Source organism: Capricornis sumatraensis, chromosome 1, assembly GCF_032405125.1.
Source record: "Capricornis sumatraensis isolate serow.1 chromosome 1, serow.2, whole genome shotgun sequence".
Lineage (NCBI taxonomy): Eukaryota > Metazoa > Chordata > Mammalia > Artiodactyla > Bovidae > Capricornis > Capricornis sumatraensis.
The window spans coordinates 104,075,872-104,100,170 of NC_091069.1; the positions used below are offsets into that span (position 1 = coordinate 104,075,872).

At 50.5% G+C, this 24,299-nt stretch overlaps 1 protein-coding gene across 2 annotated transcripts in view; it reads right to left on the reverse strand.

The window, feature by feature from the left end:
- Window positions 1-3,353: 3,353 nt before the first annotated feature.
- Window positions 3,354-24,299, reverse strand: part of KCNIP3 (potassium voltage-gated channel interacting protein 3) — an 85,144-nt gene continuing 64,198 nt past the window's right edge. For both annotated transcript variants that reach the window (XM_068965388.1, XM_068965394.1), the window contains 7 exons: window positions 16,218-16,342; window positions 15,687-15,756; window positions 15,353-15,423; window positions 5,491-5,598; window positions 4,696-4,800; window positions 3,969-4,031; window positions 3,354-3,401 (listed from right to left, as the gene is read on the reverse strand). In XM_068965388.1, the coding sequence (XP_068821489.1) occupies window positions 3,354-3,401; window positions 3,969-4,031; window positions 4,696-4,800; window positions 5,491-5,598; window positions 15,353-15,423; window positions 15,687-15,756; window positions 16,218-16,342 (590 nt within the window). The remainder of the gene's footprint in view (window positions 3,402-3,968; window positions 4,032-4,695; window positions 4,801-5,490; window positions 5,599-15,352; window positions 15,424-15,686; window positions 15,757-16,217; window positions 16,343-24,299) is intronic.

Consider the following 24,299-nt stretch of genomic DNA (forward strand, 5'->3'; position numbering starts at 1 on the left):
GGGCAAAGTCTTAACCGCTGGGCCACCAGGGAAGTTCCAGAGGATTGTTTATCTGCTCATTTTACAGATAAGGCAACTGAGGCTCAGCCAGGTAAAGTGACAGGTTTAAGAGAGAATAGAAAGCCCCAGAATCAAAGCATGGGCCCCGTGCTTTAGAGATGTGGGCCTTAGAGACATGGCACAGCTTGCTGAGCTCAGTGGGTGATCATGAAGTGGGCACCTTGGTGCTTACACCTGGCCTGGAGCCCCCTGCCTGGGTCCAAGCCCGGGCTCCACTCTTCAGTACCTGAGGGTTGTCTTAACAGCTTCCCCATCTGGGCCGAAAAGGCTGTGGCCAGGGCAGGTGCACTCAGTGCAGGGACCAGCCCATGGAACTGCAAGACAGCCCATCCTAGGCAGCAAGGGCAGGGCTCCCCTGCCTGGACGGTGTCCGGACCCTGGGAGGCCGGTAGCCTGCAGCCTTCAGTGTGTCTGGTGGTAGAACGGGGCTCCTGCTGTCAGTCCTTCCGGTTACTGATGAGATTCCCATCAACGGGTGACTCATGGGGGATGAGGTCTGTGTTTACAGGGGAGGTGACGTCACAAGGCTTGGGCGCTGGCCCTTGAAGCGCTGCCGGAGGCTCAGAACCTCCATCCCCGAGCTGGGGCTTCCCTGGTGGCTCAGACAGTAAAGAGTCTGCCTCCAATGCAGGAGACCTGGCTTTGATCCCTGGAGAAGGGCACAGCAACCCACTCCAGTATTCTTGCCTGGAGGATCCCATGGACAGAGGAGCCTGGTGGGCTATAGTTGGTGGGGTTGCAGAGAGTCGGACACAACTGAGCGACTCACACTTGCATTTTGGACTTCTTTCACTTCTCCCCGAAGCTTCTCATTGCCTTTCTCCTGGCATAATCCGCACTGAGTTTAGATTTTTGAAACTAAAACCAAGAAAGGAAGATGTCTTCAGGCAAATTCTGGTTCTGCCCTGTGACCTGCACCCTCTAGCCAAGGGGATATGCAGAAATGACTTCTTGGAACTGGAAGAAAAAAACCTGGGAACGAAACGCAATGCCACCTCAAGGAGTTTTGCTGCCTCACGGTTCTGCATACAGGCTGGAGGGCTGGAGCTTCTCACAGAGGCTTCCCAACAGTGGGCCCTTCTTCCTGACTCCACTTTCAGTGACTGTACACTGGGATCTTGGACAATTCAGGGAATGTTAAACATTTACCAGCTCATCTCTGGGCAGCAGCCTTGGCTAACAGCAGCAGGGATAGGAGAGGCTGGACGAGAGTCAGGATAAAGCCACCAAGAATCGCTCTCCTTTGTCAAGTTTATTTTATTAAAATATACAGGACTGAATACTGGTGGGCGCTGAGAACAGGCACCACCCTCCTCGGCCGCGCCCAAGGGAGACACTTCTGCCATGCAGACATGCGGCCAGCCTGCGTCCCAGCATGGGAGGCGGACCCCTCCGGGGGCGCGTGCAGCCCAAGGCCAAGGTGGGGAGGGCAGAGCGCGGTGGCGGTGACCCTCTGCTTTGGCCTCTGGCCCTCAGAAGCAAAGCCTCGCCAGCGGGGAGGGCTGGGCTGAGGGCCGGGGGTCGGGGCGGGGAGAAGATCCCTGAGTCAGGGAACGCTGATGCCCCCCTCCCCGGGGATGGGGAGGTGGAGGGGGGCCCAGTCAGGCTGGAGGTGGGGTGTCAGTGCAACTCCAAGGGAGGGCCGCCCATGTGTGGTGCCCAGGGGTCCCCGCGGCCGAGCCAGCCCATCTCCACGGTCTTGGCCGCCCGGTCCCCGCTCATCTTCAGGCCAGGCCCGGGCAGAGACCGGGGGCGGCAGCCGATGGAATGTATGACCGGGAATGTTCCTGGGACTGGCCATGCTGCCTGAGGCTGCGCCCCTCCGGGGCGGCCTGGGCCGGGGGGAGCAGCCCCGCTCCTGCTCCCGTCGGCTTCTGGTGACCTGCCCCTGGGCCCCGCGCCCACTAGCGGCGCTGGGCTCCGGCGGGCGTCCGCCTCCGTCCTCAGGGCAGTACCCGGCCAAGCAGAATCCCTGGGGTTTGTGCTTTTGAATGTTGGTGAGCTGGGCTGGGCTCGGGGAGTCCAGGGTGGGGGGTGGGGCCTCAAGCCACCCCCACCGCACACACACTGCTCATAGGCACAGAACCGACTCCCCACAGAACCCCAGGGGGCTCCTGATGCCGGCTGGTGGGGCCCAAGCCTCAGCCCACCAGGAGGGCCTTGCCTTGAAAAGCAGTCTCAGGCTCCCCTCGTGGGCTGCAGCCTGAGCTTCTGGGGGCACTTGTGCTTTGCACATGGGGTTGGGGTGAGCCTGTGTGTGGAGGGGCGGCCACATGGCTCCAGGACCCTAACCACGAAGAGGGGAGCTCATCCAAGCTGGGGTGGGCAAAGGAGATGGGGGCCAACAGGAGAGAGAAGCCCCTTCCCAGGCCTGCTTGGCCCCCCGGGCTCCCTGGCTGCCAGGCCCTGAGCCCTGGGACCTCTTCTCAGGAACCCTGAATGATGACCTGGGTGCCTGCGGGCTGTGGGCAGCTCCTCCTGCTGTGCCCTCACTGAGCCAGTTGGAGTGAGGGAGGCGGCGTTGGCAGAGAGGTCCCGTCAGATTCCCACCAAGAACCCCAGTCCCCAGACTGGCAGCCCCCTTACTAGGTGGAGAACAGTGCCCACTGGGGCATCCCCACTGGGGCTCACACCAGCTCAGTGGACGGCGGGTGTCCTGACACCCAGGGAAGCACTTCCAGGAAGCAGCAGGCTCTGTCTAAGTGCCGCCTCTTTCCTGGTCTGAAATCCCTTGACCCTACGCTGCCCTTCTGGGGTCCTGAGCTGAGGGCCATTCTGGAAGGGTCGTCGGTGGGCAGGGAGTGGCTGGTACAAGCAGGTCAGAGCAGCCCCCAGGGCCTGACATGTGAGTGTAGTGGGAAAGAAGGGTGGCAGAAGGGAGGGGCGGGCAAGTGGGCTCACAGGGCTGGAGCCTTAGCTTTGCAGGCTGGACCCTCATCTGTAGATGACCCAGCAGCCAGAGGCCTGAAGATGCCTCTCTTTCAGCTGTCGACCCAAGAGGCCTGGGAGGGGGGTGCTGGGAGCTGTGCGGCTCTTGTCCCCTGGACTCAGCTCCCAGCCAGACCTAGCCCCTCTCTCATCTCTGTCCCTCCACCTGCCAGCCCAGATGAAGGGTGTGTGTGGTGGGGGGGGAGGGTGTTTGTGTGTGTGTGTGGAGCAAACTATTCACTTTGTGCAAATATATTAGAAAAAAGTTTTTCATGGAGGTTGCTCCTGGCAGGACTGAGGTTTCTTCGGGGGAAGAGGTGGCGACAGCCACTCAGGGATTCCCCCACCTTCCCCACGCACAAGTCCTAGATGACGCTCTCGAACAGCTGCATGGAGCTCATGATGTTCTCGTCCTGCGTGGAGAGAGAGGACGAGAGGCCTGGTCAGCCCTGGGCGGGGCCCATCGCCAGCCTCACTGAGCTCGTGGTCTCATTAGGGACCTGTGGCCCTCCGGGGACTCTGCCCGTCTCTTTGGACGAAGGAGGAGCCGGTGACACAGAGCCTGTGTCCAGCTCCAGGGTCTGACGGCCAGTCCGTCTGGGAGCTGTTAACCCACTGATAGACAACCGCCACCCACCCAGATGTAGCCAGGGCAACCAAGGGGAGGGAGGCAGGTGGAGGCCCAGTGTCCTGTCCCCTGAAACTGCTCTGCAGAAGACGGTCAGCCGCAATGCCAGGGGGTACTCCAGGCTCCTTCCCACAGTGTGACCTGGTCCTCAGGGCCCCGGGTCCGTCCCCTCTGATGGGTCCAACTGAGGGCAGAGCTGCGGGAGGTGGCCTGGCCAGGCTGTGGGCTGGCAGGAGCGGGCGGGGCAGCAGTGAGCGCCGGTGAAACAGTGCAAGTGGATGTCGGAAGTCTGCGCTGAGGAGGGGACTGGCAGGGCCGGGACGCAGGGGTTCCAAGCCTTGATGCTGCCTACCTTCTGACAGGTCTCCAGGAACTCGTCGATGGTCACCACCCCATCCTGATTCCGGTCCATTTTCTGCAACTCAAGCCATGCCCTCAGTGAGGCTGTGTCCCACTGGGGCTGCCCCCGCCCCAGGCCTGAGGAACGATGGTGGGCGGGCGGCTGGGCGTGCGCCCTCCACCCCAGCCCGTCCCCTCGGCCCCCTCCCTGGGATCCAGGCCACATAAGCGCCCTTTCCAGCCACCTCCACCGCACTGTCAACCACTCTGCTGTCTCCCCAGTCCGCCCCCAACCTCAGCCACCTCCCAGCAGGGACCCCCGTGCTCATGGACCCCCTCACCTCCCTGACAGGCAGCTGGGGAGGTGGAGCGCCTGAGGGCCCTCAGCAAGCGGGAGATGCAGCCTCAGTCCCCCTGGGCCCCATGGACACAGAGCGGTGACCCCGACCCCCTCCCCTCGGAGACAAGTCCCTGGTGGAAGCTCTGGCCCGGGGTGTCGGCTGACTCAGAATCCAGGAGCCCGACTGCTCTGAGATGAGGGTCAGCAGGTGGGGGGCACAGGGATGGTTTTAATTCGTTCAGCCAGCCGGATGAGGGAGGGCAGTTGCACCTCCCGTGCGGCACAGGGATGGTTTTAATTCGTTCAGCCAGCCGGATGAGGGAGGGCAGTTGCACCTCCCGTGCGAGCAGGAAGGCGCACAGAGGGGGCCATTCCGGCGGCCCCTCCCCCGCGCGCTCACCTGGAAGAACCTCTCCACGTGCTCCAGGGGCGCGTCCTCTCGCAGAATAGGGTAGGTGTGGCGGCCCATCATGTCATAGATGGACTTCATGATGGCCAGCATCTCCTGCGGGGGGGTGAGGGGAGGGCGGAGGGGCTGGCATGAGCCTGGCTGCCAGGTGGGTGAGCGGGCGGGGCTGTACGGGCCAGAGAGATAGACTCAGCCCCATCCAGTCCACCCAGCACAAGGGCATCTGCAGATAGGTTTTCACGTGCAAACTCTAGAATCTGACACTATATGAAAAGCAACTATTCCAGCCAAACACTCTGTTTGGTATATGGAATACTTCTTTTTTTTTGTATATGAACTATTTCTTACACACACAAAAGAGTGTTTGGGCCAAACAAAACTGGACTGGGGGCCCGTTGACACCCTACCTTAAGGGACCACACTGCCCTCCCTTGATTGCTGGGAACCAAGGCCAGCTCCCCCACCCCTGCCTCCAGCTTCTCCACTCGGGGCTCCCACAAGACCTCGTCGTAAGAAACGGCGATCGGGGACCTTGTTGATGGGGATGGAGATGTGTGGTGAGGGGCACACAAGCTCCACGCTCCGCACACCCAGGTATCCAGGCTGAGAGCCTGGCAGAGGAGTTCCTGGCCACTGTCCCCTCCGAGGGCAGGCTGGGCGCCCTGTCTTTGGACAGGGAGGGGAAACGGGAAACGAGGGCAGGGAGAGAGAGGAGGAAAGAGGCTGGGGGTGTGCAGCAGCAGAGCGGGCAGACAGGCTACCCTCAGCTCCCCGGAAGCCGCGTACCTCTTTGGTGATGTAGCCATCCTTGTTAATGTCGTAGAGGTTAAAGGCCCACTTGAGCTTCTCATGGACTGTCCCTCGCAGCAGGATGGAGAGACCAACCACAAAGTCCTGTGGAGAAAGGGGGGTGACAGCCTAGGCCCCAGAATCTAGTTCCAGTTTGCCATGTGGCTTCCACTAAAGTGCACATCTGTATAGGTGAGGCACCTCCGTCACAGACCGGGCGGATGGTGCCCCTCAGGTGAATACAATGTGAGTGTGTGTGTGTGTGTGTGTGTGTGTGTGCGTGCACGCGCGCATGTGCATCTGTGTGGTGGAGATGGCATGGTGACTGGTGTTCTCAAAGAAAAGACATTCAAATGTATGACTTTTTTTGTTTTTTGTTTTTTTTTTGCAAAGCTTTGAGGTCTCAGTTCCCTGACCAGGTATCAAACTCAGGCCCGCAGCACTGAAGGCGTGGAGTTCTAACCACTGGGGCACCAGGGACTTCCTAAACGTTTGGTGCATAAGACCCATCTGATGCACTGCCGCTGACAGCGAAGGCCTGAGGGTGCTCCTTTCATGAAGAGTGTGCGCTGTCCACTTTATCAAGTGCCTGCATGCCAAAGTGCTTAAAAGTGAAAGTGAAAGTGAAGTCGTGTCCGACTCTTTGCGTCCCCATGGACACCAGGCTCCTCCGTCCATGGGATTTTCTAGGGTTGCCATTTCCTTCTCCAGGGATCTTCCCGACCCAGGGATCGAACGCAGGTCTCCCACATTGTAGACAGACGCTTTACCGTCTGAGCCACCAGGGAAGTCAAGTGCTTAAAAACCACACCTTAAAGACTAAACCAACAGCTCTGGGACCCTGCTGCACCTGTGTGCAGTCACATCTGAGACGGGACAGATTATTATTAACGTGACAAGATATGAACGTTCAAACAGCTTTTGTCTGAAAACTTCAACTGTTTTGTTAGAACATTTGGTGGAAAGCAATTCTTTCCTGTCACTTCCAGAAGGTTCGAAGATAAAGCCCTTCCTGCCCCACGGGGTCTCCCAGGCTGCTCTGAAAGAAGGGGAGCTGCGAGGGGCTGTCTGGAAGGTGGGACGTGGGGGACAGCAGGCTGTGAAGGGACAGGGCCCTCCTCCAAGGGGTTTGGTCCCCACCCAAAGTTTAGTGTTCATTTTTGGCTGCACCGCATGCCTTGTGGGATCTTAATTTCCCCAACCAGGGGTCACATCTGGGCCCTAGCAGTGGAAGTGTCAAGCCCTAACCACTGGACCAACAGGACCTCATTCAAACTTTTGATTTTCTGGATCAGAGGAAGCCTGTATCTTGAGAAAGAAAGACTAAGGAAAACTAAGATAAGCAGTTTTGAAGAAACAAAAAGTATTCCAGGACCAAAAAAAAAAAAAGAAAAATTCACAGGAACCATTAGATTCAGGGGTTAGAAACCTGGCATCCTTACAATAAGAATGGTTTCCCTGGTGGCTCAGGGGGAAGGAACCCACCTGCAACATGAGAGATGCGGGTTCGATCCCTGTGCTGGGAAGACCCCCTGTAGGAGGAAATGGCAACCCAGTCCAGCAGAGGAGCCTGCTGGGCTACAATCCATGGGCTCACAAGAGAGCTGGACATGACTTAGTGACTAAGTAACAAGAGCAGCAATAAGAATAGGGTGCCATCAAAAAGGAATACTTGATGTCAACTACAAACGGGCTCTTGCCAACCATCGCTACAGGGATTAAGTCATGTGCTGCGCAACTGCTGATTTTCAACACCCCCTGAAAGGAGTTCAGGGTGGAGAGCAGGAATGAGGCCCTCTGTGCTCTGGGAAAAACTGGCAGGACAGGTCTTCAGACAGTTAGGTGTATTTTCAGGAACCAGTTTTATGAGTCTGACTCTTGTATCCCCTTAAGTCTAGAAACGCACTAAAATCCTTCATGGTGACTGCTCCTTGTGACTAGCAGAAAATGAAAGTGTTAATCACTCAGTCGTGTCCGATTCTTTGCAGCCCCAAGGACTGTAGCCCGCCAGGCTCCTCTGTCCATGGGATTTCCCAGGCAAGAATACTGGAGTGGGTAGCCATTCCCTTCTCCAGGGATATTTCCAAGCCAGGGATAGAACCTGGGTCTCCTGCATTGCAGGCAGATTCTTTACCATCTGAGCCACAGGGAAGCCCCTGACTATCAGAAAACTTTTGCAAAACATATGTGCTTAATTGTGTGTACTCCCCCTTCACCAAAATCACATATATGCTGACCTACTTCAGAAACATCAACAACCTCAGATATGCGGATTGTACCACTCTAACGGCAGAAAGTGAAGAGAAACTAAGGAGCCTCTTGATGAGGGTAAAGCAGGAGAGTGAAAGAGCCAGCTTAAGACTGAATAATTTTTAAAAATTAAGATCATGGCATCTGGCCCCATTACTGCATGGCAAAAAGAGGGGGGAAGAGGTGGACGTAGTGACAGCTTTCCTCTTCTTGGACTCCAAAATCACCGTGGACGGCGACTGCAGCCACGAAATCAGAAGACGATTGTTTCTTGGCAGGAAAACGATGACAAACATAGACAGTGTGTTGAAAAGCAGAGACATTACTCTGCCGATAAAGGTCAGTATAGTCAAGGCTATACTGGAGAAGGCAATGGCACCCCACTCCAGTACTCTTGCCTGGAAAACCCCATGGACGGAAGAGCCTGGTGGGCTACAGTCCACGTGGTCACAAAGAGTCGGACACAACTGAGTGACTTCACTTTCACTTTCAGTCAATCCTATGGTCTTCCAGTGACGTACAGTTGTGAGAGCCAGACCGTAAAGAGAGCAGAATGCCAAAGAACCAATGCTTTTGAACTGTGGTGCTGGAGAAGACTCCTGAAAGTCCCCTGGACAGCAAGGACATCAAACCAGTCAATCTTAAGGGAGATCAACCCTGAATGTTCACTGGAAGGACTGATGCTGATGCTGAAACTCCAGTGTTTTAGTCATCTGATTCGAACAGACAACTCTTTGGAAAAGTCCCTGATGCTGGAAAAGTATGAGGGCAGAAGGAGAAGAGGGTGTCAGAGGATGAGATGGCTGGACAGAATCACTGAGGCAATGAACATGAACTTGGGCAAATTCTGGGAGATGGTGAGGAACAGGGAGGCTTGGCGTGCTGCAGTCCATGGGGTCACAAAGAGTCGGACACTGGACGACTGAACACCACCACCTCCTACCTCCTTGGAGCAGTTTTTCAGTTATCTGAAGTGCTGATTCCCTGGCTATCAGTTCAGTTCAGTTCAGTCGCTCAGTCGTGTCTGACTCTTTGCGACCCCATGAATCGCAGCACGCCAGGCCTCCCTGTCCATCACCAACTCCCGGAGTTCACTCAAACTCACGTCCATAGGGTCGGTGATGCCATCCAGCCATCTCATCCTCGGTCGTCCCCTTCTCCTCCTGCCCCCAATCCCTCCCAGCATCAGGGTCTTTTCCAATGAGTCAACTCTTCACATCAGGTGGCCAAAGTACTGGAGTTTCAGCTTTAGCATCAGTCTTTCCAATGAACACCAGGGCTGATCTCCTTTAGAATGGACTGGTTGGATCTCCTTGCAGTCTGAAGGACTCTCAAGAGTCTTCTCCAACACCACAGTTCAAAAGCGTCAATTCTTCAGTCCTCAGCCTTCTTCACAGTCCAACTCTCACATCCATACATAATCACAGGAAAAACCATAGCCTTGACTAGATGGACCTTTGTTGGCAAAGTAATGTCTCTGCTTTTGAATATGCTATCTAGGTTGGTCATAACTTTCCTTCCAAGGAGTAAGCATCTTTTAATTTCATGGCTGCAGTCACCATCTGCAGTGATTTTGGAGCCCCCCAAAAATAAAGTCAGCCACTGTTTCCACTGTTGTCCCACCTATTTCCCATGAAGTGATGGGACCAGATGCCATGATCTTCGTTTTCTGAATGTTGAGCTTTAAGCCAACTTTTTTACTCTCCTCTTTCACTTTCATCAAGAGGCTTTTTAGTTCCTCTTCACTTTCTGCTATAAGGGTGGTGTCATCTGCATATCTGAGGTGATTGATATGTCTCCCGGCAATCTTGATTCCAGCTTGTGCTTCTTCCAGCCCAGCAGTTCTCATGATGTACTGTGCATATCTGTTAAATAAGCAGGGTGACAATATATAGCCTTGACGTACTCCTTTTCGTATTTGGAACCAGTCTGTTGTTCCATGTCCAGTTCTAACTGTTGCTTCCTGACCTGCATACAGGTTTCTCAAGAGGCAGATCAGGTGGTCTGGTATACCCACCTCCTTCAGAATTTTTCACAGTTTATTGTGATCCACACAGTCAAAGGCTTTGGCATAGTCAATGAAGCAGAAATAGATGTTTTTCTGGAACTCTCTCTAGCTTTTTCGCTGATCCAGCAGATGTTGGCAATTTGATCTCTGGTTCCTCTGCCTTTTCTAAAACCAGCTTGAACATCTGGAAGTTCACGGTTCACGTATTGTTGAAGCCTGGCTTGGAGAATTTTGAGCATGACTTTACTAGTGTGTGAGATGAGTACAACTGTGCGGTAGTTTGAGCATTCTTTGGCATTGCCTTATCTTTGAGACTGGAATGAAAACTGACCTTTTCCAGTCCTGTGGCCACTGCTGAGTTTTCCAAATTTGCTGGCATATTGAGTGCAGCACTTTCATAGCATCATCTTTTAGGATTTGAAACAGCTCAACTGGAATTCCATCACCTCCACTAGCTTTGTTCTAGTGATGCTTTCTAAGGTCCACCTGACTTCATATTCCAGTGATAGGATAATGATAGAAAATGATAGGATATTGAAAGAGGAACTCCCCAGGTCGGTAGGTACCCAATATGCTACTGGAGATCAGTGGAGAAATAACTCCTTGGCTATAGTCCTCATTTTTGTCCCCAAATGAAACTTAACCCACAACTCTCAGGTTGTAGCTTTTTTTAATTTTATTTTATGAGAAGCCCATGACTCAGTGTCTGCCAATGCAGATGCGTGTTTGAGCCCTGGGTTGGGAAGATACCCAGGTGAAGGAAATGGCAACCCACTCCAGTATTCTTGCCTGGAGAATTCCATGGACAGGGGAGCCTGGCAGGCTATAGTCCATGGGGTTACCAAGAGTCAGATATGACTTGGCAATTTAACAACTCGGGCTGTGCGTTTATTTATTTATTTTTTTAAGTCAGCACTGGGAACAAGAAAGAGCTCTTGGGAATTAAAAGGGAGAAAGCAACATGACAGACTCAGAAGAAGGGTTAGAAAAGCACGTTGCGTCTTCCAGAAAGCCGCCTCCAAAGGCCAAACTGGAAAAGAGAAGAGAAAAGCAGATAACGAGCAGTCCGCTCCAGAGGGACTGAAACTCGAGCAGCAGGAGTTCCAGGCAGAGGCCGAGGAAACGGAGGGGCCGTGTCCTTGGGGATGAAGGGGAAGGCTGGGATTGTCCAGGTCCTGCCAAGGACCTAACAGTGAGGGCAAACAGTGCGAGGTGTGGCGGGACCATCACAAGCCATCACAGGAAATGGGTGCAGTGACAGGATCCTGTGAGCTTCCAGAGAGGAAAACAAAACCAAACCGAAACTACAACCATCACCAAATCAGGTCCTGTCCACAGGGTCAGGAATCAGTAGGAAACAGCCTCTGCCAGAGCTCTGGTTCCACACAACAGGTCAAGCAAGAGTGAGGACAGAATGACTCCCTGGTGCTCCAGAGGTTAAGTCTCTGCCCTGCAATGCTGGGGACACAGGTTCGATCCATGGTCGGGGAACTAGGATCCTGTATGCTGCAGAGAAACTAAGCCCGTGTGCCACAACTGAGACCCACAGGCCAAGGAATAAATAATAAATTTTAAAAACAAACAGAAAGAGGGAGGACAGAACAAAGGTACTCGCAGGTGTCCAAGGTTCAGAAATGACCTCCCACGCAGGCTTTTGCAGGAAATTCCCAGAAGATATGCTTTTGAAAGGAGCTTGCCTGGTGGCTCAGCAGTAAAGAATCTGCCTGCAATCCAGGGGACGCGGGTTTGATCAGGAAAATCCCCTGGAGGAGGGCATGGCAACTTACTCCAGTATTCTGGCCTGGGAAATCCCAGGGACAGAGGAGCCTGGTGGGCTACAGTCCAGGGGGTCACAGTCGTGCTTCAGACACGACTGAAGCAAACGAGCAGAGCACCTCCTATGCTTCTGCAGAAAAAGTAAAGCAAGGAAGAAGATGAAGGAGTCCAGAACCAGGAGACCCAATCCAGGAGAGAGGGGAGGAGGCCCACAGAGGACAATCAGCACCACGATGATGGAGCTGGTCAGAGGCTAGGGAGATGTTCATTGAGACGACAGGAGAAGAGTCAAGGGTGAATTACTGGTAAGGTCACAGTTCAGTTCAGTTCAGTTCAGTTGCTCAATCGTGTCCGAATCTTTGTGACCCCATGGACACCAGGCTTCCCTGTCCATCACCAATTCCCAGAGCTTGCTCAAACTCACATCCATCGAGTCAGTGATACCAGATACCAGCCAAATGACTGTTAACTGTAGGCAAAAGAAAAATCTGTGCAGGCAAGGGAAACATAATCACAGTTCACTGACAGGCTCAGCTGGGGGACAAATTCACGTCAGGAGAAAACCAAGAGTGCTTATCCAATCTGAATTCCATAGTTCTGGAAAGCCAGTGGATGGGCAAGGTGTGTGTGTGTGTGTGGGAGACCCAACTTCTCACTCGTGCAGAGCCAAGGGACGGCGTCTAAACTGGGCAGCTGAGAAAGCAATAAAAAGGATACTATCAGGCGACACAGGAGACGAATAGGGACAGTCAGCTAAGACAAAGGAGGTGTGTCTGCGGGTGGTGACTGCTGTTCTTCAAAGCACACCCAAAAGTCTACTGGAGCCTGAAAGTATTGTGTGTGTATAGTGGAGAAAATGAAGGAACAGGAAAGGAGAAATGGTGTTCTATTTCTTTCATTTTTTTGAGATTTAGATATATATATTTAAACAACATATACATACTTTGATATTATTTTGGTCCACTGAGTGTACATATTTTAACAAAAGATAAGAAATCTGGGCTTCCTTGGTAGCTCAGTGGTAAAGAATCCACCTGCCAGTGCGGCGGGAGACATAGGTTCAACCCCTGGTGCAGGAAGATCCCACAGGCCAAGGAGCAGCTAAGCCCGCGCCCTACAACTACTGAACCTGTGCTCTAGAGCCCAGGAACCGCAACTCCTGAGCCCATTTGCAACCACTCCTGAAGCCCAGGAGTCTGGAGCCCATGCTCTGAAACAAGTGGAGCCTCTGCGATAAGAAACCTACGGACTGCAGTTACAGAGTAGCCCCTGCTTGCCACAGCTAGAGAAAAGTCTGTGCGGCAGTGAAGACCCAGCACAGCCAAAAAAAAATCTATATAATCCCATGAAGCGCACATAAGATTGAGGTATACTTACTACATCAAAAGTTGGTGTTTATAAGTTACAGGTATTTAGTACTTTCCAGAGTGTTCCTTTAATTGAAAAAATATTTTAAAAGCATTTCAAACATCAGTTCATTTTCCCAGTGCAAAAGAAGGTTGTTCACGTCAACTTTGCTGTCGTTGTTCAGCCTCTAAGTCATGTTTGACTCTTTTCAACCCCACGAACTGCAGCACGCCAGGCTTTCCCATCCTTCACTACCTCCTGGAGTTTGCTCAAACTCATGTCGATTGAGTCGGTGATGCCATCCAACCATCTCATCCTCTGTCGCCCCCTTCTCCTCTTGCCCTCAATTTTTCTCAGCATCAAGGTCTTTTCCAATGAGTCAGCTCTTTGCATCAGGTGGCCAAAGGATTGGAGCTTCAGCTTCAGCATCAGTCCTTCCAATGAACATTCAGGGTTGATTTCCTTTAGGATTGACTGGTTTGATCTCCTTGCAGTCCAAGGGACTCTCAAGAGTCTTCTCCAGCACCACAGTTCAAAAGCATCAATTCTTCGGCGCTCAGTCTTTTTTATGGTCCAACTCTCACATCCGCACATGACTACCGGAAAAACCATCACTTTGACTATACAGACCTTTGTCCACAAAGTGATGTCTCTGCTTTTTAAGATGCTGTCTAGGTTTGTCATAGCTACCATATCAATAAACTCTAGTTAACATGTGTTTTATCTCAAGAATATACAAAAAGGATTTGAATTGTTGTAAATATTAATAGGCAGATCTGACTTTCTGGTTTGTTTTAAAATATTCATATATTTATTTTTATTTTTGGCTTCATTCGATCTTAGTTGCCCCACAGCAAGTGAGATCTTAGTTTCCTGATCAGGGATCGAACCCACGTCTCCTGCATTGGAAGCTGGATTCTTAACCACTGGACCACCAAGGAGGCCCCTGACTTTCGGTTTTAAGGGCATGTTGAGAGGTTTGGTGTGAGGCAGCAAGGTGGGCTGAGTGTCCCCCCACCCCACCCCCTCCAGATTCTTCCTGACCACAGAGGTCCCCACTGTGGTGCACCCAGGATTAGGCCCTGCCCAGTGGAAGGTCCCTGAGAAGTATACTCCAAAAAGGCTTCCTAGAGCAGAGCTCTGATATCAAGATCCTGCAGATGAACAAGGAAGACGGTCCTCAAGGTAAACAAACTTCCTTGGAAGGAACCTGAGGAATTAATTTCATGCCAGAGATGCACAACTTTCTGAGCCGGTGCCTAGCAGAAGGGGACCAGCACCTCCAACAGAGATCCACCATCGACCACTTCCACGGGACCACAGGAGCTTGACAGAGGCCTTCCTGATACCCGCTACTGTGCCAGGGCCTCGCTAAGCGGTCTGGTCATCCGACTCCTGAACGAGAGACACCCTCATCCAAGCCCTGCCTGGGCGGGTCACACAACTGCTTCTGGCACTTCACTCCCAGGGAGCCCCAGGTGCCTCTCACAGGATACACAAGAACTGGTCACGGTGGAGGCTGGGGTGGGACCAGGGAGAACAGTGAATGCTCCCTGTTGACCCCTTTGGACCGACTGTAATTTTACCATGTGCAGGCAGAACTGAAAACAGAAAAGCTGAAAGCACTGTAAGCTCACAGGCACACTACAAGTGTGGCCCAGGGAGGGTGGGGGCCCTGCGGGCACAGAGCTGGCGATGCCCTTGGGCCGCCCCGCCCGGCCCGATGTCAGTGAGCCGGGCTGCATGTGAGCATAAAGGGAAGCTGAGCGGAATCTCGGGTTATTACCCCGGCCGGTCCAGGGGCTTTCTCTCTCACTTTCCGGCCAGCTGCCCTTGGCCTTGGAAGCTGAGCTGGGTGGTTATTGATTAAGCCTGGCTCTCAGCAAGGTTTTCCTCTCCAAAGAGGTTTCAGCTTTTTGCCTGCAGCTATTTTTAGGGGCCTGGGCTCCGCGGCTGGGGCCTCTCTCAACTGATGCTGTGTGGCCGGGTGTCAGTGGGGCCCACGTGCTGCCTGCTCAGAGCCCAGGCAGGGCCCTCCTGGGGGCAGGCGGCTGCTTTCCCAGTGGTGGGGGAGCACGAGGCTGGCTCATACGGTGGCTGGGACAACCCCCAAGCCTGTTTAGGCAGGGATGCTCTGCCTGTTTGGGGGCAACAAGGTAAATTCTGGGCACAGACCTCTAGTTAAACCTTGCTCCCTTTTCAAATGCAAATTTCCACTGGGTCACTACCACCTCAGTGCACCTTGGCTTGGCAGGGCTGGAAGGAAAGGCTGGGAATAGGATGGCCAGACAGCAAACTTGAATTACCCTGACTTCAACAGGCCCAGGGCCAGCCACACGGAGACCATGTGTTCCCTGGGTGACACACTGGGCCGCTGACACCAGGGCCACATCTGAGTCTGTGGACGGCCCCAAGGGGGTGGTGCCACGTCTGGGAGATGCAGGAGCCAGGGATGGGGAGCGGTCGACAGGGACCTACCTCAAAGCGGATGGCCCCATTCCCATCGGCGTCGAAGGCGTTGAAGAGGAAGTGTGCGTAGGTGGTGGCATCTAGGGAGACCAAGGGCAAGGCTGGGAGTGTCCAGGCCGCCTGGCCGCCCATGTCCCAACCCCACGCTGCTCCACTGGGCATTCCCACCGCGTCCCGGGCTGGAGTCCGCCCTTCCTGCTGGACGGAGGCAGCACCGGGCAAGGAATGGTGGGGAGGATGTGGGGGCCTGAGGGTCCCCTCCCTATAAAAGGGAAGCCCACACTCTGCAGGGCAGCCACAGGGAAGTGGGGACTTCGGGAGGAACCGTGGGCCTTGGACTCACCTCCCTGAGGGAAGAACTGTGAGTAAATGAGTTTGAACGTGTCTTCGTCCACCAGGCCTGTGGGGCACTCCTGCAGAAGGAAGGGGCTCCTCTCAGGGACCCCAGCCACCCTGCCCTGCACCCCGACTCCAGGGGGCCCGGCCTCTCTCTTCCCTCTGGCCGATGCCTGCTGTGCAAGGCACTGCTGGGCTCCCCCAACCCCAGGCAGGGGAAAGCCCAGTGGAGTGGGCATCATGGGAGGGGTAGGCGGGAGGGGGTCGCAGGACCCCTCATGCTAGGCTGGTCTGTCCCCATGCTCCTCCACTGCACCAGTACGGAGACACTCATAAGGGAAGTGCCTTCAGGACAGTGATTCTGGGCCCTGGCCCTCCCCGCAGACAGCTGTCCCACAAAACATCAGCCCCATAAAGCCCCTGGGGTATGCACTGTGCCATGGGGAATTTCCAGAAGGTGTGCCAGCACCCTGGAGCCAGCAAAGGAGAGCCGGGGGATCAGGGCCAACCCCGGGAGTGGGGGATGTGGGGCACTCACGTTCTTGAAGCCCCTGTAGAGGCTCTGCAGCTCCTTCTTGGTGAACTTGGTCTGTGCCTGCAACTGGTCAAGCCCCTCTGGCTGGTGGCGCACTGCGGACAGCTCCAGCTCACTGTCGCTGCTATCTGGAGGGGGACACAGACCCAGGAGGGTGGAACATGTGGCCCTGCCCCCATCTCTCTCCAGTGTGGGTGCCAGGCTCTGGGTGGAAGTAAGGAGTGGGGAGACTCTCCTCGTGTGACTACCAGGTACAGCTGCCCAGGCTGTGCACTGCACAAATGGACCGGGTGCAGCTTAACAGCACACTCAGTTGTGCCTCCTGGTGTCTCTGCTGCCCTGCTCCTCACACACAATGGGCCGTCCCTGCTGGGCTCACCTGGGGCATGCCCACCCTCTCAGCCATATGCTGGGATGGGGGTGGGAGGTGGGAGTGAGTCTTGTACTGGAAATGCACTAAACAAGGGGAGGTAGAAAGGAAAAAGACAGAGACAAGTTACAGGGCACCTTGACCTTTAAGACCCAATTCCTGGACCACCTCCTCCATGCAGCCCTCCCTGATTTCCCCCAGGAATGGGAAGGGCACCCCTCTTGGCTCATCACACTGCTGCTTGGCTGCATTTCATGTACGGGCTTAATTCACATTTGAGTAGAAAGTAAAATTTCAAGTTCTCTGTCTGTAGGGTAGGGACCAGATCTTTTATTTAATCACAATACATCAAAATGGACAGCAGGGTCACATGGACACAGATTAGAAAGAAGAAACCCAAACTATCCCTATTTACAGATGACATAATTATCCATGTAGATAGTTTCAAAGAACATACAAAAAAACCCTCTAATAAATGAGCTTAGCAAGGTCACAGGATACCAGGTCAATACAAAAATAAATCACAGTTCTATAGAAAACCTGTATGCAGCAACAAAGACCCAGTGTAGCCAAAAATAAAATAAATATATAATTTCAAAAAATGGTCCATATTAAAAAAAATCAGTTACATTTTATTGATCAACAATGTACCATTGGAAAACCAAAATTCTAAAAACTTGTTATACTAATTACAATCACCCATCCCATAAGTGAAGTAGGGAAGATAGATTAAAATATGAAAAAATATATAAATAACGAAATATAAAATATAAAATGATAATAATAAACAATAAAAATAATATAAAATGTAAAAATAAATAGGTAAAACAATCTAACAAAACAGGCACATAATCTGTATATTGAAAATGACAAAATGCGGATAAAAGAAATCACAGAAGATATAAGTACGTAATGAGACACACTGTGTTCACGGATTGAAAGACTCAGCATTATAAAGATGTCAATTATCTTCAAAATGATTTACAGATTTAACATAATTCCAGTAAAAATCCCAGGACAATTTTTTTTTGTAGACAGAGACACACTGATTCTAAAACTTATGTGGAAAGGCAAAATAAATGGATTAGATAAAAGAAAAAAGTGGTAGAAATCAGTCTATCTGATTTCAAGACATTATACAGATATAATAATCAAGAATGAGTGGTGTTGGAGAAAAGACACAGGTCAGCGGAGCAAAACAGCGAACCCAGAAATACATCCACATAAATATGACTGAGACGATTTATCACAAACGTGTAAAAGCAATTCAAAGGAAAAAGTTTAATTTTTTTCAACAAATGGTGCTAGAAAAATTGGACGTCCATGTACACAAAAAATGAACTTTGACCTAAACCTTATTTCTTATACAAAACTTAACTCAAAATGGAGCATAGATTTAAAAGTCAGATGTAAAACTATAAAACTTTTAGAAAAAAACAGGAGAAAGTCTTTATGGCCTGGATTTAGGCAAAGAGTTCTTAGGCATGCACCAACAGAATGACTTATAAAAGAAAACACTGAAAAACTGTACTTCTTAATAAGAAAAGTTTTGCTCTGTAAGTGAAGTGAAGTCGCTCAGTCGTGTTCGACTCTTTGCGACCCCATGGACTGTAGCCTACCAGGCTCCTCTGTCCATGGGATTTTCCAGGCAATAGTACTGGAGTGGATTGCCATTCCTTCTCCAGGGGATCTTCCCGACCCAGGCATCAAACCCTGGTCTCCCACATTGCAGACAGATGCTTTAACATCTGAGCCACCAGGTTAGAAAAGTTTTGCTCTGTAAGAGACATTGTTAAATAGAAAGGGAAACTATCGATCTGCAAATCGAACTTCTAACAAAGGATGTTCAGAATATATAAAGAACTCTCAAAATTTATCAGTAAGAAAAAGTACAACTCAATATTAACAAATGGGTAAAAAAAAAAACCCGATCAAGCACTTCACCATAGAGGATATACAGATGGCAAACACACATGAGAAAGATGTTTAACACCGTATCCAATTAAAGAAATACAAATTAAAGCCACGGTGAAACACCACTGCACGCCAGTAAGAATCACGTGCTAAGTCGCGTCAGTCGTGTGCCTACAGCCCGCCAGGCGCCTCTGTCCACGGGATTCTCCAGTCGGGAATACTGGAGTGGTTGCTTTGCCCTCCTCCAGGGCATCTTCCCGACCGAGGGATTGAGCCCGTGTGCCTCCTGCACTGGCAGGCGGGTTCTCCACGGGCCCCACTTTCCTCTCAAGCTGCTGCTTTTTTCTCTCCTTTACCTCACCGTCTACACCTCCTCTCCTCTTAGCCTCCCTTGATCTCACTCCTAGCCCCGCCACTCCAAGCAAACTGCTTTGCTTAGCTCACCGGTGATCTCCATATCGATTATCCGGTGATCAGTGCAGCCGTCTTGACTCCTGAGTCACACAAGGACAACACGAGAGAGGAAAGTGTAGTGACTACACGGACGAACCTTGAGGATATTCTGCTAAGCAAAGAAGTCAAGAAAGACAAATACTGTATGATGTCAGTTACATGTGGAACCTAAAAAAGCCTCACTCAGAGAAACCGAGAGTAGGCTGGTGGTGGCCAGGAAACAGAGGGTAGGGGGTGGTGAGATGTTGGTCAAAGGGCACCAGCTTCCAAGTATAAGACGAATAATTTCTGGGGGATCTAAGCTATGGTATGGTGACTACAGTAGGCAATACTGTACTGTACCCTTGAAAGTTGCTAAGGGGTAGATCTTTTAAAATTGTTTTTTAAATTAAGATGGCTGGATGGCATCATGGACTTGATGGACGTGAGTCTGAGTGAACTCTGGGAGATGGTGATGGACAGGGAGGCCTGGCGTGCTGCGATTCATGGGGTCACAAAGAGTCGGACACAACTGAGCGACTGAACTGAACTGAACTGAATTAATTAACTATTGGCTGCATTGAGTCTTCGTTTCGGTGTGGGCTCCAGAGCTCGTGGGCTTCAGTAGTTGCAATGCATAGACTTAGTTGTTCCAAAAGGCACGTGGGATCTTAGTTCCCCGACCAGGGATCAAACCAATGTCCCCTGCATTGCGAGGTGGATTCTTAACCATGGGGAGCAGATCTCCAACGTTCTCACCACCACCACAATAACAAAAAAATGATATTTATCTGAGGTGATGGATGCATCAGTTAACTTTATTGTGGGTGATCTTTACATACCCTTACACAATGTTAGGTGTTAATTATAGCTTAATACAGCTGGAAAAACAAACAAATGAACAAAAAGAAAATTATGTGCCCATTTCACTTTGGAACATAGATGCAAAATCGTAAAGCATGTTAGGTAACTTAATCCAATTGAATTAAAAAAAAAATAGTACACCAGGATCAAAAAGGTTTTATCTGTAAGAGTGTAAGGAGAGAAAATCATATGAAAACCCTAATACAGAAAAAGCATTTGATAAACATCCACATCTATTTATAATTAAAATAAAAAAGCAAAAACTCTCAGCAAACTAGGAACTTTATAAGGGAACTTTATAAACTTGATGTTGCTTATATTTGTAAAACAAATATTTCTTTACAGAAAATATTAGGGTTAATGGCAAAGGCTCACACACATTTTCTTTAAGATCTGGGACAAGCCAAGGTTGGCCTCAGTTACCACTAAATGATGTCTGGCAAATACTCTAAGGAAATTTTGAAAAAGGAAACAAACAAACAAACCCCAAACAGTGTAAGAGTTGGGAAGCATAAGATAAAATTAACACTATTTATAGATGACATGGTCCCTACAGGGACCAAAAGAATCAATATACATGAGAGTTCAGTATATGTTGCCAGATGTGAGATTAATTTATGAAAATCAATAGCAATTTTCTATACCAGTAATAACCACCTAGAAAATACAAGAAAAATAACATCCATAATAGAAATTAAAACTAAAAAGTATCTAAGTATTAACCAAAACTCAAAGAACCTCTATAAAGAAAGATTATCTGAATAAGAAAGACATTCCATCTTAGACACGATTATAATAACATTATAAAGATGTTATTTCTCCTGTGATAGATTATAAATTCAACACCATCCCAATCAAAAATCCAGTTGGATTTTTGAGGACTTTGATAAATTTACTCTGAAATGTATAATGAAGAATTTAAAAATCCATAAGAATCTAGAAAGGAAGAGTAAAGAGAGAGTTTTCCCTATTATATACTAAAACATTTATAATCACTGTAATAAAAATTGGGTGCTTGATACAAGAATAGACAAACACACTAACAAGCAGGCCAGAGAGCTCAAACAGAGGCTGAGGTAGAGCGGGACCTTCCCAGAAGCTTTGGGGAAAGGCCAGTTGTTTAGTATAACAGACAGTGTTAGGAAAACTGACTCATCATATAAAGAAAATAAATCATCAAGAAAATAAATCATCATATAAAGAAAATAAATACCATGTGCAAAAGCAAGCTCCAGATAACTAAAGATAACACGTGAAAAGTGAGCTCTAGAGTTACAATAAACTCTGGTTTATTTCCTGGTGACCCACTGGTTAAGACTCTGCCTGCCAATGCAGGGGACATGTGTTTGATCCCTGGTCTGGGAAGATCCCACATACCACATGCCCCGAGCAACTAAGTCTGTGCGCCCCAACTCCTGAGCCAGAGCTCTAGAGCCCGCAAGTTGCAACTAGAGAGTGGCCCTTGCTTGCTGCAACTAGAGAAGCCGCTTCCAGCAAGAAAGACCCAGTGCAGCCAAGCATAAATAAAACTTTACAATAAATAAATAAAAATAAAATGTAAAACAGTATCTTGCCAACCTAAAGGTGGGGGAAGATTTCTTAAAACTTCAAACCAGAAAGGACAAAAATTGATGAACTCCATCACATCAAAGGACTTCCGTTCAACAAAAGGCACCATGACCACGAGGGACGCTCAACACAGAGGGAGGAGACAGCAGGCAATATTTACAGCTGATGGAAGAAGAAGGTCTAGAATTGATGAACATCGGAAAAGGAGACCAGAGATGTGAATGAGGACAGGAAGATGGCACAACCTCCTCAACAAACAGCAAATGCAATTACGATGAGAAGTCCACACCTTCTGACTGACAAGAAACAAGAATAATGAAGTAAGGGTCACAGGAGAGGACAGAGACCAATGGTCATTTTTAAACATGCTGGTGACTGTGTACATTGGTACAACCACTGTGGAAAGCCGCTTGCATCTTCACATCTGCATACCTTAGAAAAAGCAACCACTCCAGTATTCTTGCCTGGAGAATCCCCTGGACAGATGAGCCTGGTGGGCTACAGTTCATGGGGTCGCAAAGAGTCGGACATGGCTGAGCACGCACAACAACCCTTAGGGCACAGTAATCCTCCCTGGGGTATACATGCCAGAGAAAATCATTGCTCAGGGGTCCCCGGAGGACTCCACAGTAAAGACAGCCTGAATCAACCAAACGTCCATGGACAACAGAGCAGATGAATAGATTGTGCCCCCACCGGAGGAAAGGTTGTACTGCAGTGAAAAATGAATGACCTATAACACAGAGCAACGTGGGTAAGTCTTAGAAACAGTGTAGCTGAAAAAACAGTCCTAGGAGACCATGATTCTCGTTTGTTTGTTTGTTTTTTTTTTTTGGGTATAAAATTCAAAACCAAGGGGAATTCCCTCGTGGTCCAGCTGTTAGGACTCCATGTTTATATACATATACATGCATATATATATATATATATCTCCATCCTTACATATGCATTTAATGTGTTTTGTTAACGTTCTTGGTCTCTCAGTTGTGCTCGACTCTTTGTGACACCATGGACTGTAGCTCACCAGGTTCCTCTGTCCATGGGATTTTACAGGCAAGAATACTGGAGGGGGTTGTCGTGCCCTCCTCTGGGGCGTATTCCTGGCCGAGGGATTGGACCCGAGTCTCCTGGGTCTTCTGCATGGCAGATGGATTCTTCACCCGCCAAGTCATCGGGGAAGCCAGAATGCATTTAATACAGGTTAATAAAAATATTTAAAAGTAATTAGAGTCCCCAGATCAAGAGAGGGGGGAGAGAGAGAGAGAGAAAACACCTTTGGTCGGGAAGAACCATTGGTGACTTGGAAAATAAGCACAGCAATCCCAGGAGAAATGGTTAAAGGATATACACAGGAAATTGACAGATAAGGAAACAGGAAAAGCTAATAAACATGCACATTGGTGTTCAGAATCACGAGTATGAAAAACGCATCTGAGAACGATGAGAAAAAGTTACACCCGATGAACCTGCAAAATCAGCAAGTTCCTTACAGAGGCAAGCCTCAGTCAGGAAATGTGGGCTAACTACTTCCCGAGCTCTGGACTCACCTGCCTGCTTACCACCTGCAAGTGGAAATCCAGGAGGTCCTTAGATGGACCAAACCCAAACTGAGCTCCTAAGCTCCCCCTGCAAACCCACTCCACCCACAGCTTTCCCCGGCTCAGTTGATGGCAACTCCACCCTGTGGATGCTCTCACCAAAAGCCTGGGCATAGACCTTCCTCCCAGCCCTCAGCCCCCATGCAAACCCTGCCAGCGCTCCCCTCAACCTGCACCCGCCTGTGAGCCCCCCTCCCACCTTCACTGGCCCTCCCCCCAACCGTCTCTTCTGCCTTGCCTTCCTGCTTCTGCCCTGCATCCTGCTGGTCTATTTTACAAATAGGGCTGGAGGAAGCTGCTGAAAACATATCCTCAGGTCCCCCTCTGTGCAACAGCCTCCCCCGGCTCTGAGTATAAACACAGAAGTCTGTAAATGGGCAATAACTGTGCTCCCTGCCCCCAGCTCTGACCTCATCTCCTGGGTCCCTCCCTTCACCACTCCCTGGATTCAGCCACGCTGCCCCTCTAGCTGCTCAAGCCCACCAGGCGCACTCCATTGCTGTCCTCTGGCGTGAATGCTCTTCCGCAGAATCCACGCTGCCTGCTTCCCTCTGCTTGACTGTCACCTCCTCCAGGGTGTCATGCGCCCCGCCATTCCTATATTCCCTTGTCTCTGTTTCACTTCCTTCATCCGGCTGTGACTTTCTGGCATATACATATTTCTCTGTTTACTGGTGTGATGGACAGAGTTGTGTCTCTTTCCACAACTCACATGTTCTGGTTTTGTTTTAATTCCACTATTACTACACACATGCATGTCTGACCCTTTGCAACCCCATGGACTGCAGCCCTCCAGGCTCCCTTGTCCATTAGATTTTCCAGGCAAGAACACTGTGGGCTGCCATTTCTACTTCAGGGGATCTTCCCAATCCAGGGATCAAATCCCAGTCTCCCATGTTCCCTGCCTTGGCAGGCAGATTCTCTACTGCTAAGCCATTGCAGAAGCCCAATTTTTAAAAAAAAATAACGTATTAATTTTTGGCTGTGCTGGGTCTTCAGTGCTGTTGCCCTAAGCAGCAATGAAGTTGGAGCAAGGGGGGCTACTCTCCATTTGGGGTGTGCAGGCTTCAGCAGTCACAGCACACGGGTTCAGAAGTTGCAGTTCCTGGGCTTTAAAGCACAGGCTTAATGGCTGTGGTGCATGGACTTAGCTGCTCCTAGGCATGTGGGATCTTCCCCTGACCAGGGACTGAACTGGCATCTCCTGCACTGGTAGGTGGATTCTTTATCATGAGCCACCAGGGAAGCACTTCCCCACCCACAACTCATATGTTGAAGCCCTAATCCCCAGTGTGATAAGTCTTTAGGAGGTAATTAATGTTAAATGACCAAAAAAAA